The 14,010-nt window shown below is 39.8% G+C and overlaps 1 protein-coding gene across 4 annotated transcripts in view; it reads right to left on the bottom strand.

The window, feature by feature from the left end:
• slc4a11 (solute carrier family 4 member 11) overlaps positions 1-14,010 on the bottom strand; it is a 108,281-nt gene that overhangs the window by 24,131 nt on the left and 70,140 nt on the right. For 2 of the 4 annotated variants that reach the window (XM_084914908.1, XM_084914905.1), the window contains exons 5-9: positions 13,498-13,726; positions 9,827-9,859; positions 5,868-5,949; positions 4,269-4,392; positions 455-664 (exon numbers count right to left, since the gene is read on the bottom strand). In XM_084914908.1, coding sequence (XP_084771034.1) covers positions 455-664; positions 4,269-4,392; positions 5,868-5,949; positions 9,827-9,859; positions 13,498-13,726 — 678 coding nt within the window. The remainder of the gene's footprint in view (positions 1-454; positions 665-4,268; positions 4,393-5,867; positions 5,950-9,826; positions 9,860-13,497; positions 13,727-14,010) is intronic. The other 2 variants (XM_084914906.1, XM_084914907.1) reach the window with 1 other exon arrangement.

The raw sequence follows: 14,010 nt of genomic DNA on the forward strand, positions 1-14,010 counted from the left end.
GAGGAGGCCTGGCAGGAGTTGATGCTGATTGATTAGGGGGAGAGAAAAGATTGAAGAGTCAAGCCAGTCGAGCGAGGAGGAGAGGAGGAGTGAAGGGGGAGGAGGAAATGGTGCTGAAGGTTGACGAAGGGAGAGAAAGAAAGAAATACAAGAGAAATAAAAAAACAAACAAACACAATTGTACTGTATGTGCGCAGTTCTCTGTTCTATACACAATCATAAGGATGTGAGATGATCAAGAAATAAGTGAAAGGTAAGGGGGGATGAGGCAAACGGAGAAAAGGAAGAAGACTTCAAATATAACATCATCACAAGTTCTAACCAATCACAGGTACCATTTCAGGGCACCAAGCACGACTCGTAATGCCTTCACATCACTTCAAAATGTGCGGAAACGTGTCTAATCACCAAGCACTGACACACACTCGCACACTCATAAATTTTCCTTGCTGACCTTGAGGGGTTTATGACTGCGAGGGTCAGTCTCCTCCTTCCCCAGAGCCGTTGGCTTCTGGTTGGCTGCCGTGAGCTGGTGCCTTTGGAACACCAATGCTTCCTTAAACTCCTCCTGTGTCTTTGTCTCCAGGAGCTTCTGCCTGAAGGAGATGTCGGAGAAGAGGGTGGCGAATGTGCGACCCAGCTCCATCGCCGTCTTGGTACTTTTCTACGAAAAAAAAATGCAAATCACGAATACCTCCTACATTTCTTTGCTGATCATCCGTTTGTTCTATACAGTTGTTTGTATACCGATCAATCACTACATGTGTAACTGCCCGTTTTAAAAAATATATAGGTAAATAGAAAGGCAAAGGTGGGCGAGGGGTGGGAGCATACTGTCTTTAACTAGGTTATTTTAAAACTGTGTTTGCAACATACCAAATATTAGAATTAATACCAGCTGCAGAGGTGTTATCGATATGTTTTTCTGTGACCCGGGGCCTGCACTGCAGATATACAAAACTTCAACATCTCTTTTACAAAGGAGAGACTTTTTCATACTAAAGAAATACTTTTTAATTGCAAAACATATTTAAGTATTTAAGGTCAATAGTTTGCCCATGCCAACTGGGAAAATGTGCTTGTAGAAATTGATGAGCACCCTGCTGCCAACATAAATCTCAGAGGGCAGCATGTCAGACAGGCAAAAAGCTAGAGGAGTTTCTTTGAGGGTAACATTACATGAAACAGTTAATGAAAACAGAACTTTTTTTTTTTTTTAAACAAAGGTCATGTCTTCATACCATATTCAGTCTGGTTAAAGAGAGGAAGGAAAAACAGGGGAAATAGTTTCTAGACAGCTCTGTAAATGGTGGTTGATGGAAACGGTCCATTCTTACACATGCTAGATCACATACATTTGCCAACCAAAGGAATTTCTATCATCATTACCATCATGCCCCTTCAAAGATTTTTCTCTGAGAAGCATTCACCATCAAGGATAATTGAGGCATAATAATGCTTTATGTTTACTTGGGGCTTAGATTAATGTCTCTGAAAATACCATTAGTGGTTCTGATTGCTGCCAATAAGACTGGCAAGGAGGGTGCTGTAGGCACCACTGAAAGAAATAAACATAAATGAGGGTTCATGGGAAAAGAGATAGAAACAAGCAAATACAGGGAGTGCAGAATTATTAGGCAAGTTGTATTTTTGAGGAATAATGTTATTATTGAACAACAACCATGTTCTCAATGAACCCAAAAAACTCATTAATATCAAAGCTGAATGTTTCTGGAAGTAGTTTTTAGTTTGTTTTTAGTTTTAGCTATTTTAGGGGGATATCTGTGTGTGCAGGTGACTATTACTGTGCAGAATTATTAGGCAACTTAACAAAAAACAAATATATACCCATTTCAATGATTTATTTTTACCAGTGACACCAATATAACATCTCCACATTCACAAATATACATTTCTGACATTCAAAAACAAAAACAAATCAGCGACCAATATAGCCACCTTTCTTTGCAAGGACACTCAAAAGCCTGCCATCCATGGATTCTGTCAGTGTTTTGATCTGTTCACCATCAACATTGCGTGCAGCAGCAACCACAGCCTCCCAGACACTGTTCAGAGAGGTGTACTGTTTTCCCTCCTTGTAAATCTCACACTTGATGATGGACCACAGGTTCTCAATGGGGTTCAGATCAGGTGAACAAGGAGGCCATGTCATTAGTTTTTCTTCTTTTATACCCTTTCTTGCCAGCCACGCTGTGGAGTACTTGGACGCGTGTGATGGAGCATTGTCCTGCATGAAAATCATGTTTTTCTTGAAGGATGCAGACTTCTTCCTGTACCGCTGCTTGAAGAAGGTGTCTTCCAGAAACTGGCAGTAGGACTGGGAGTTGAGCTTGACTCCATCCTCAACCCCAAAAGGCCCCACAAGCTCATCTTTGATGATACCAGCCCAAACCAGTACTCCACCTCCACCTTGCTGGCGTCTGAGTCGGACTGGAGCTCTCTGCCCTTTACCAATCCAGCCACGGGCCCATCCATCTGGCCCATCAAGACTCACTCTCATTTCATCAGTCCATAAAACCTTAGAAAAACCAGTCTTGAGATATTTCTTGGCCCAGTCTTGACGTTTCAGCTTGTGTGTCTTGTTCAGTGGTGGTCGTCTTTCAGCCTTTCTTACCTTGGCCATGTCTCTGAGTATTGCACACCTTGTGCTTTTGGGCACTCCAGTGATGTTGCAGCTCTGAAATATGGCCAAACTGGTGGCAAGTGGCATCTTGGCAGCTGCACGCTTGACTTTTCTCAGTTCATGGGCAGTTATTTTGCGCCTTGGTTTTTCCACACGCTTCTTGCGACCCTGTTGACTATTTTGAATGAAACGCTTGATTGTTCGATGATCACGCTTCAGAAGCTTTGCAATTTTGAGACTGCTGCATCCCTCTGCAAGATATCTCACTATTTTTGACTTTTCTGAGCCTGTCAAGTCCTTCTTTTGACCCATTTTGCCAAAGGAAAGGACGTTGCCTAATAATTATGCACACCTGATATAGGGTGTTGATGTCATTAGACCACACCCCTTCTCATTACAGAGATGCACATCACCTAATATGCTTAATTGGTAGTAGGCTTTCGAGCCTATACAGCTTGGAGTAAGACAACATGCATGAAGAGGATGATGTGGACAAAATACTCATTTGCCTAATAATTCTGCACTCCCTGTATACAGAAAACATAATGCAACAAGCTGAAGCATAACCGATAACCAGGTTTCCTCTTCCTCGACTGACCACCTACCCAGTGGTGAAAATTACATACTTGGGAGGATACCAAAGTAAAAGTGAGGAAAGCATGAAATCTCTCTTCTTCCCAGCAGGATGGGGGTTGGGAAGTAGAGGGGTTTCACCTGGTTTGGGGCAACAATCAGAGTCAACTGAAGGAGGGAGTGAAGTGTGTGTATGTGAGTCGAAAGCTGAGGATGAAGCAGTGGAGGACAGAAGGGATGAGCGGGTTGATGGGAAGGAGAAAGAGTTCATGGTTTTGATGGGAGGGAGGGACATTACAGGATATGTGTCTCTCCAGAAGCTCTTCAGAGCTGAAGAAAAACAGCAAACACAAACACAACAGTGACCCAAAAAGTTCAGCGCGCTTGCCCACACAAGATACAGAGAGGCCCTTGAACTGATTTCAGTTCAGGAGTCAATTTGGCCATTTAGCAGTTCTGACATTATATCTGTCAGTGTTTCAGATATTTTCAGATACATATCTAAATATATGTATATAAAGCAGAAATACACAGATTTATATCTTCACAAATAACAACCATATAGACCCTAAACATCATGCGGCCTAACCAATATTTAATTTGTGGTGCTACAATTATGTAACATTATATAATAATATATAATAGATTTGTGGTTTCTTCTGCTTTGCATTTTGAATTAAAATAGCAGAAAAGCCTTTAAAGCCAATCTGTGCATTTTTTGTACAAAAAAAACAAACAAACAATAAAGATGAGAACTAAGTGATATTACTGATTTTATAATTTTATTCAAAAATGAATTTGCTTTGAATTCTTTTTTAACCTAACTGGACAGGTTGACAGGAAGCTCACAATAAGTGATTTTGCAAGAGCAGAACAATAAAACAGATTTTTAATTACCAGGAAAAATATTTTGTTAAATCACACTGGGCTACAAGTGAACATGAAATGAAATAATCAAAATAAATAAATGAAATAGGAACTAATTAACAAGTGACTAACCAGCGAAGACATAAATCTCATGTATCATTCCCTATGCCTGTGGGTTAGTTACCATTTTGAGAGGGGCCAGTATCAGGATGACATAGCGGACCTCGCAACAGTTCTCCCCCCAGTTTTGTGGCCTCTCCAGGCGGGAGATGCACACATGACGTTTCTGGAGATGCTTCACGTTGCAGCTGCAGCACAGAGGGAAAAGAAGGAGGTTTTATAAATGTCAACACCTCACTTCACCGTCAGCGCCCTCTTTCTCGACAGCAACACTTAGACAATATTCAAATATGCCAGGTGAGCTTGCATTCGCTTCAGCCACAGTATAGGAATGCATGTGAACATACATACATAATATTTAAATATCACATCATGCATATTTAAACATGGTCAGTGTAAAAAGGATTTTTAAAGATTCATATAATTTCCATGCTCAGAAAACCACTCAGTGATCCTTCCTGGCTTATCATCCTCAAAGACGGCACTCCCATGTGGTAATGTTTGATCATAATATGACGGGTATCACTCAAAACTTTGCATTTCTGTTTATTTTACTTGCCCCCTTTCCTCTAAGAAGGAAAGTATACAAACCACACCAGTGAAAACACCACCTAGTTCCCAAGATCCCTACCTTACTAAATTTTCACCTCTCAATCCTAGTCTCAGTCGCCTGAGGTTACTTCTTCCTTCTATCCTTACAAATGTCTTTTTCACAGATCTAAATCCAAATGTCACTTGAGTCACTAGTCCCAGTAAAACACTAGCCAATTGAACAGTCTTTGTTACTGAAACTCCTGCCATCTGTTCCCCCCAAAATGAACACACTTTCAAAGTCTCTTAGATCTTTTCCTCTTGGCATCTTGATACAAAATCAGAATATGCTTAGCATTTTTAGACCTGCAACAGAGAATGATTGGATATTAACTGCCTAATTGTAACAAGCGGCACACACATGGAAGCATCTGCATTTCTGTGTTTCACCGTTTGTTCATTTACACTTTTTTCCCCCTGATTTGTTACTCGTTTGTATTATTGACATTTATGCACAGCTGACCCTGGATACATTTTTTTAAAAGAAATTATATATTATTTCAGTTGTACTTGATTTGGTGATGATGTCATCCTTTCCTTTGCATTACGTTTACCACCAGGAAGCCTGTTAACATGACACGAGAAGAAAAAAAATATCCACCTGCAGTGACTGAATGCTCCAGAGTGCACTTTGCAATTGTTCTCTGCTTCTTCAGCGTGGAGATGACCACCAATTTGAAAGGTAGGGAAGTAAGTGCAAGTAATTTACTAACTTGCACATTCAGTCAGATAATCGACTACAGGACAGAGCAGAGAAGGCTGTGTTGCAACACAGGTAGGGTAAGTTCATTCTCTATGAAGGACACCATACCCCGGCAGCTGTATTCAGCACTTACTGTAATATGCTAAAATCAAAATCTTGTTTTCAATGTGAGTAGTAATGTATGTAACATAAAATACACCTATAATCTATAGTGATGATGAGCGTGAATGTGAAAAATAATCAATTTATAAATACATAAAAGCATAAATGAGTAATAAGAGAAAGCATCTTATAACACATTATTAAAATTACAACTCTTTCTCTCGGCTCCCTCACACACATGTACATACACACATATATTTTGCTTACAGGATGCAAAGCCAGGACTGCTGGTACTGGACCCCTGTGGCGGTTGCTGTAACTCCCTGGATCGTCTCTGAAAGCAGGTGAACTGCAGACCAAAAAGTCAGAAGTCAAACAAATGATCTGAGATCAAGTGTCACATATTCTAAGCCCCCCTGAAAAGTGTTTAACTCATGTGTGTGTGTCTTAGAAATCCATGTCATCCCTTGAGAGTAGCTGACTGTAACAGTGTTAAACTCTATAAAAACACGTCACCACATTAATAGGAGTACCTACTGTTTAAGTTTACAAAATTCATGCATTTGAAAACACAAATTAGCTTAGATTTCATTTTTTAATATGGCCCAAAAGGCATCATTTAAAAGCCTAAAAACATTCAATTGAAATCTTGTGCCTTTTCTGCTGCGCCAAACCTCTCGATGTGTCGTCTACATCAGAAGTGTCTAACAAGCTCGCCTTCTGGTTTAGACAGTATCGCCAGGCTGCGCTGTGTGCACCACGACAAGCTAATAAGGGTGTCCAACCAACCTTAGAAAACACCACGCTCATGTTCACAGATTAAAAAAAACATTTCATTATGCTGCCATGTTTACAGAGCACAAATCATTAAACATGGGCAACTGGGGGCACTGCTGAAGCCAGCTCATTGCTTCCTAATAAGAGGAATCTCCCTTCCGCTGTCTCCCGCTGAGAGTGATGAATAATAGTGTTTTGGGGGACATTCTTCAGCAGCCCCGAATATCCCAAACCCCTCTAGAAGATTCAGTATGTTTTGCTTCGCAACATCCTCTTCAACTCATTAGTACTGAGAAAATTACAGGGTGGAAATGTTTTGTATCGTAAGCAGCGGGGACGATCATTTCCATATCATTCTGATTTTCCCTGCCAGTGGTTTTTCCTCTCTCTTATTCCATCTGTCTTTGTCTTTCTCTCCATCACTCTTCTTTTCTCTCCCTCTGCCTTGCCGTCTCATCAATAAAGTATCCTCCATTCATGCCAGAAAATGATGGGCGTCACCATGACAACAGTATCACAGTGCTCAAGGAGTGAGAGAGCCAGGAGGGGAGAAATGGGGGGGGGGGCAGAAAGATACACAAAAAGAGAGAGAGAGAGCACGCATGTAGATAAAGAATAAGGGGGAAAAGAAGTCTTTAGAGAAAGAGAATGACAAGGATGAAAATGAAACCAGCACGTGGTGAAGAAGAGCGAGAAAGAGGTGTAGGAAAAGGAAAAACAAGGGGCAAAGAGAGAAAAAAGAAAGAAAAGAGAACAAGAGAGATGATGCATGCAGCAAGAAGGCATTAAACTCTGAAAGAAGAAAATGAAAGCAAGAAAAATAAAGCCAAGGGAATAAAAATAAGTCATACAAAAAGTAAGACTTAAACGAAATGACAAGAAGCGCTTGAGACAGAGGGAGGAAAAAGGGACGGAGAAGTAGAGGAGATGGACTGGGATTCAATTCAATTAATAGCAGTAAGCCTGACAGCCATGTAATAATCAAAAACCATCCAATTTCTCATTGACGTCAGGGATGAGAAGAGGAGAGAGAGACAGACAGAAAGAGAACAAAAGAAAGATTAAAAGATAAAGAAAGGGGGACGAGGATAAAAGCAAGAAGAGAGAGGTAACAGAAGAGCAAAAGACAAGAAAAACAGAGGTAAATGTGTGTAGTGAGGTTATCTGTTGTCCTCTATATCGACAGACTACGTTGTCAATGTCATGCTAAAAGAAGAGAAGCTAATGGCTAAATCTTCTAGCTGCAAGCCTCAATATCACATCCACTTCAGTGTGTTTTGTTTTGTTAGATGCATATGCCTTTTCCAACTGAGAGGCTGCTGCAGTGTAGGAGGAACGGTCATTTTTAGAGTTAAATGCAACAACAGCTAAAAGTATAAAAGCTCTATACAATTATGAGCAATGCAAGTGGTCAATGAGGTGCCTTAAAGAAGGCATTTTTATGATAAACGCATTAAAATAGAAGATTGTGTAACGTCTATGACTTTGATCCAGTAATGACCTAAACTGATGATCTGCAAAAGTTCATATATTAGAATAATCCACAGCTTTACTACCAGCTATGTAATGAGTGACAGCCAGTCAGAAGGTGTACACTGCACTCCCTTTTCAGCAGACTGTGACACAGAATTAAATATGACCAGAAAGGCAAGCGATGGCAGGTCACTCAGTGCAAACCAAAATGAATGGGGAGCAAAATGCGATGTCATAGTTCGTTCAGTTTGTTGATTATCTCGTAGAAGCAGAAAAAAAAAAGATTAAGTGTAGTGCAAGGGAATAAGTCGTGTCTTATGTCACCAGCTCAGGTGATGACAGGACGAAGAGAACAAGTATTTGTGAGTGATCGCTGACATGATCAGGAGAGAGACTAATTAAGAGATGTACATTTGATACTTGTCAGTTATGTGAAGATTTCTGCACGGTTTCATCAGCTTTTGCTATGCAAACACTTCTATTTCCACACAGAAAAGAAAAAAACCCCCACTGATTCTTACACGCAGCATATCAAATGTTACAAACTTCAATGGAAAATGATGAAAAAATATGAGGAAGGCAAGACCGGATGGCTGGATTGGTCCCTTTGATCTTTCTGTATTCTTGGTGAATTCTTTAACTGTGTTATTCACAGTTTGGTTGGAGGGAGAAAAACAGATTGCAATTTCTGCAAATCACATGAGGATAAAGCCGTCTGTCATAAATAAGGGAGCGAGGAATCAATAAATATGCTAAACCAGTGAAAAAGATGTGATATTCATATTTTTTTCGGTTTATGTGACAGAAAATCTGCAGAGATGTGCAGGTACAAAAACGCACCGATTCATTAGTTTCCCAGTTGATGTCTGAAAACGGCACAAGATCTTTTGGCAAGGTGACTCCTTGCATTACGCTCAGAGGTGACCTCCAGAAAGCCTCCTCTGTCTATGATGCCTAAAAGATTAACTGTGGTCTTAGCCACTGGTAGACTCGCATCATACATACACAAAACCCCTCAGTCACACACACTAACACACAAAGAGAAAACGATTGGTTTCCTTCAAAGAGTGTGAATGTTGCAAAGGGCACTATGAAGGAGGTGATTAAAACATATAGGTATCCATCACAGCCAATCACAAGGCACAAATGCTATGGTCACATGGTGAGGAAGGGGCCACTAGGACTGGGTCAATAGTGAAACTTCATATTTAGAGAGATTTAAATTGCAGTGACTTCTTTGGATAGAAACAAATTAAATGTGCAGTAAAATAATTAGTTATATAATTAGCTTATTAATTTAAAAAAAATACCTGAATATAAAACCCCTGAAAAATAGGTCATTTTTTCCTAGCAAGGACATATTGTCTATTCTAAACTAAAAAATTTTAATTATTTTGATTTTATGCTTTAACCTCGTAAGACCCAAACTCTTTCATGGTATGCATTTTTAATTTCTCTTTGATATTTGGGCATATTTTTACCTGATTTTTGTTTCGAAGAAAAATGAGAGCCACATATGAGGATATTCGTTTTAAATTTTGATAAAACAGAGGCAGTATATTGTCCTCGTAAGTGGATATCAGGCCCTTGTAGAGCAAAATTTAGTATTTTGGTCTAGACAACCCAAAATGTGATGTCCACATATGTGGACACCAGGTCCTAGGAGGTTAAATCTCATTCAGATGTATGAATTATTCGATCACTTTACAGAACTATCAGTTTTCTTTTTACACAGAACTGATAACTGCTGGTTGGACCCAGCGTTGACTTGAGGGGCCAATGAAGAGGCATCGATATCTGCGACACGGGGTTTTGCTGGTGTCTCTAATCATTTGATGACTCAATGGATCGACCCAGTCCTGAGCACGGAGAGGAACACAAACGGAATACTGATGGTGATTGGTACAGGAGCAAACCACTGATTGCAGCCTCACGGCGGCTGATGCTGACATTTTCATCCAATTAGCACAGCTTACCGTCATCAAAGAAAACGAAACTTTGAGACTTGTCTGCATGGGGAGAAGGAGGAAGAAAAACCAAGAGGAGAGACAAAGAGTCAGTTCAGTCACCTTTTCTGGGCAACAGGCTAGCAGTTTTCAGCAAGAAAATGACACGCATACACACACTTTCCTACCGAGCAGGCACACACATAAATATCTCTACTGAACAGAAGCTTCATTTCCTGCCCTCCTTTACCTCATACATATTAAATATCATTTTCCAGAGAAAATCTCGTCTTTGTTAGGCACAGAGAGATCCCATCTTGATTACTGTCTACAGGCTATTAACAAAAATTGGATTTTATCTCCGATAACGGTCGTGTGTTCAGCTGGTCCAAGAAGCCCAAAGACGTCACTGATGAGATCAAGATGAGAAAACTGGCATGTATGGCCACCATATATCATGATAAGTAAAGTGGTTAAATTAATGGTTTCAATTTAGTATTCTGATCTTTCCTGAAAAATGTGCCACAATGAAAACTCATGTGTCTTGCTGTGATATAATAAGGGTAAAACAAAGTCCAAAGGAAAAGGATAGCAGCATTCATGGCAGTACTCTCAGGTTAAAAACACGAATCTGTGCAAAATATGTTCTTCGCAAACACAAAAAAAAACAGACAAGCAGTAATAATCCCCTCCTGGTTGAACAGATGGTCAAGTATTTCTGAATTTCTGAAGAGTTTAAGGGTGACAAAACTCACAGCGTACACAGATGGAGATATACATTTAAATAAGGCACTTACAAAAAAAAAAAGAAAAAAAAGAGAGACCTACCCTAAGCTTTCATACTTAAAATAATAAATATGTTGCAGTCTAAATTCAACTGGCAGAAAATAAAAAATACAACAACACAGGAGGATTATGCAAATCGAGACCAAGTAAAGAGCCAGCAAGATCGATCAAAGGTGACAGCAATTTAGGGAGAAATTATGCTACAGTCATCACAGACAGGGCACACAATCAGCAGCACACAGAGCACTATGGCTATGAACAACATCACAGAGGAAGAGGGGAAAATATATTTATACATTATCATACAAAACACTGTCAGTTATTCTGTGGTAGCTGATCATCATTTTGGTCAGCATCCTAAAATCATTTAGTTCTTCAAGTACTCCTAGTTTGTCAAAAAATTATATATTACTTTTAAATTTTGGTGTACATATTAAAAGCGGAAGTAATATTATCATGCGTTGCATCATTGTCAGCGTTGTTCATTATTCCTCTGCACAATCCCGCTCTCCATCGCTGAATCCCAAGACAAAAGCAAAGCAAAAAAATAAAAAACAGCTCAAGTTGGCCTCCAAAAAAAACCACTCCTCTGTACAAGTAGGAGCAGGACTAATTATCTCTGTGGGCTTTCATCTTTTTCATTTCTGTAATTCTCTGTTCCTTCGGTGCCTGTTATAATCTTGCCCTGTTCTCTTTATCTCACAGCTGTACAGTATTACACTCCAAATGAGCTGGTCCGCTCGCCAGCCATAATACCCCACTGTGGCAGAGGGAACCTTGATATGGCAGAAATTAATACCTGAAGAGATATGTCCCGTTGATAACATACTTACGTGCAATATGAATGTATTCCCCCAGGAAAAGCCTTTGTTCCTTCCCAAGAGATATTTTTTCCCCTCAGCGCTGACACGAGTGTTTCACTGGTGAATTCAGGGATTCTACCAGCAATGTGGGAATTCAAACTTTGTTTGAAATGCACCGCTGAACCACTGCCATTGTTATTAATTTATAGGACGACCAAATCAAAGAGGTGAGTGAAATCCACAGACTACTTGGTAAACATTGTGTAATGCATACTTGAAAGACTAAACTAATTATGAACATTTCTGTATGTTCACATCCTTCTTTGAGAATATTATAGTAGCTTCTGTAAAGTTTTCGTGTAAATGTTTTCTGAATAGCTTCACTATGCTTATTATTAATGATCCCCACAGTTCAGTCTATTATTACCCTATTCCGTCTGCTGCAACTGATGCGTCCCTGCTGCGTGATGAGTTTCAGCCTATTTTTAAAATAGTATTTTGTGTCGCATAATAAAACAAAGAAATTATTGATTATTCGTTGTTTAATTCATAAATAACTTCAAAAAGAATGTAATATCGACTGCTGCTACTCTGTTTTCACAATCAAGCATCACTTGAACAAAATGTCATCCATTCATTTATGTATTTTTTTCATTGATTTTAGAAGCGCACAGCCCAGACTTGCAGAGGAATCATTTTTGTCAAGCTGACAGCCATAAAAAAAAGGGAAACAAAAAGGGAAAAAAACCTTCCTTAGCCTCTTTGTGGGATATTCTTGAAGAGCAAAACTGAAAAAGCAGCTGCAGCGACCACAGCTTGAGAGTCTTGGAAAGCCATTTGAAAAACTAAGTGAGTGATCGATGACAGAAGTCAATTATCACCTTGCGGATCTGTCAGAGGCGGCTCTGCAGGGTGAGCGTCACACACCGCCCACCTCTGACTATCCATCAACAACTGCAGACACCAGCCCAGCCAGACAGGAAAACACTGGACACCGAGTACATGACAGGAAGCCCTTACACTATGATTACCTCCACATGCTCTTACAGTGGTGAAATCCCACTTATATTTACTCCTATGTCGGCACGGCATTAAATCGAATGTACTGAGAGAAACCATTTTCCGCGATTCTTCACGACTTTAACTAGATAGAAAGAAAAGTTTCATTTGCCAAACAATTACTTTTGTGAATGTGTTCTGTACAGCTTGCGGCAGAAATGCAATGCTTCAACAATAGCTACATATTATTATGTAAGAGGGCGGATTTCTCTTGCTCTAATGGGCTGAAGAGATTCGCCTTAACCAAGAGGCTTTGCTACTCAGCCAAGAGGACCTGTGCTGAGGGGACTAAACTAATGTGACCGGGATCTGTAAGCTGACAAATGGGCACCAAACCTAGAAACATGGGTACATTTACCAATTGCATTCATGCATTACAATATAATATTTTAGGTACAACCGTTACTGCACATACTTTCAGGTCAAAATAGAAAATGTTTAAAAATGTTTAAATGTATGTGAGACCTAATAAAGCTGTTACTTTTTTGCTTTTGCTTCCCCAATTAATTCTGCACTTCGAAACTGTAGCCTTCCCTTTAATATTTAATTGCTTTAATATTCAGGAAAAAAAAGTGAAAACGATAAAGCTAAACTACCTAAAAATAAAAAGAACATTGGTGTCTGTGTGTGCAGTATATGGTGGTGTGTTGAAGTGTAAAACATCCACTTTTCGCCATGCTGAGTGCTATTTTTGTCCACCTAAAAAAGCTGTGGGTCAAATTGGCATCTTTGGTACAAACATCAAAAACTTTCCTTTGGGTATTCAAAGCTCCTTGAACCATTCTCAAGTCTATCTGACAATTCTGCTGCAGAGCCTGAGGTACAGCTTATTTATTTATTTTATTTTAGGTAGGTGATGACATGTGCAGACGTCAGATGTTTTTAGGTCAAGTGTCAGATGCTATGGGTCCTGGTCTGATTGTGGTTAGGCACACATAATGCATTGTACTTCTCCATCTTGTGGTTTGCATATCTCTGTATCAACTGTATCTCAAAACAAATTAGACAACATATGACTGTGTTTACATGCATGTCGACAGAATCCTTGCTCACCGTTGACCTCCTGTGCTCCTGCATCTGTGAAAAGCATGCTCATCACCTCCTCGAAGTTGCACCCGGGCTCTAAAGCATGGCTGTCCTGGCCCACGTGGTGCAACATTCTCTTCAGAACATCGTCCAGGGACGCAGCTGTCTCATCCAGCAAGATGCTGGCCCTCGCCAGGAAGCCATCCAGGTCACGGTGTGCCCGAACCTCCTCCTCAAAATTCATCAGCTTCACATACTGTGGAAAAATAATAATTCTTTCAAGTCTGAAATAGTTCTAAACGAGATCCCGTGTTGAGAATGCAAATAAGTTCAATTATAAAAGAAAAGAAAACAGTGTCAAAATGCATCTACCCTAGTTTCTGCAGAATTGTACCCAAAGGAAAAAAACTAGATTTAGCTTTAATGTTTATATGGCAGGGTTTATTCTCCTAAGGCAATTTTCAGTTTCAACTTTATTTAAATAGCATCCAACCACAAATTATGTGAGTGCACTTTACCAAGAAAGCTTGAAAATTGTCA

This window comes from Perissodus microlepis, chromosome 19, assembly GCF_051167445.1.
Source record: "Perissodus microlepis isolate ML-2025 ecotype Zambia chromosome 19, ASM5116744v1, whole genome shotgun sequence".
Classification (NCBI taxonomy): domain Eukaryota; kingdom Metazoa; phylum Chordata; class Actinopteri; order Cichliformes; family Cichlidae; genus Perissodus; species Perissodus microlepis.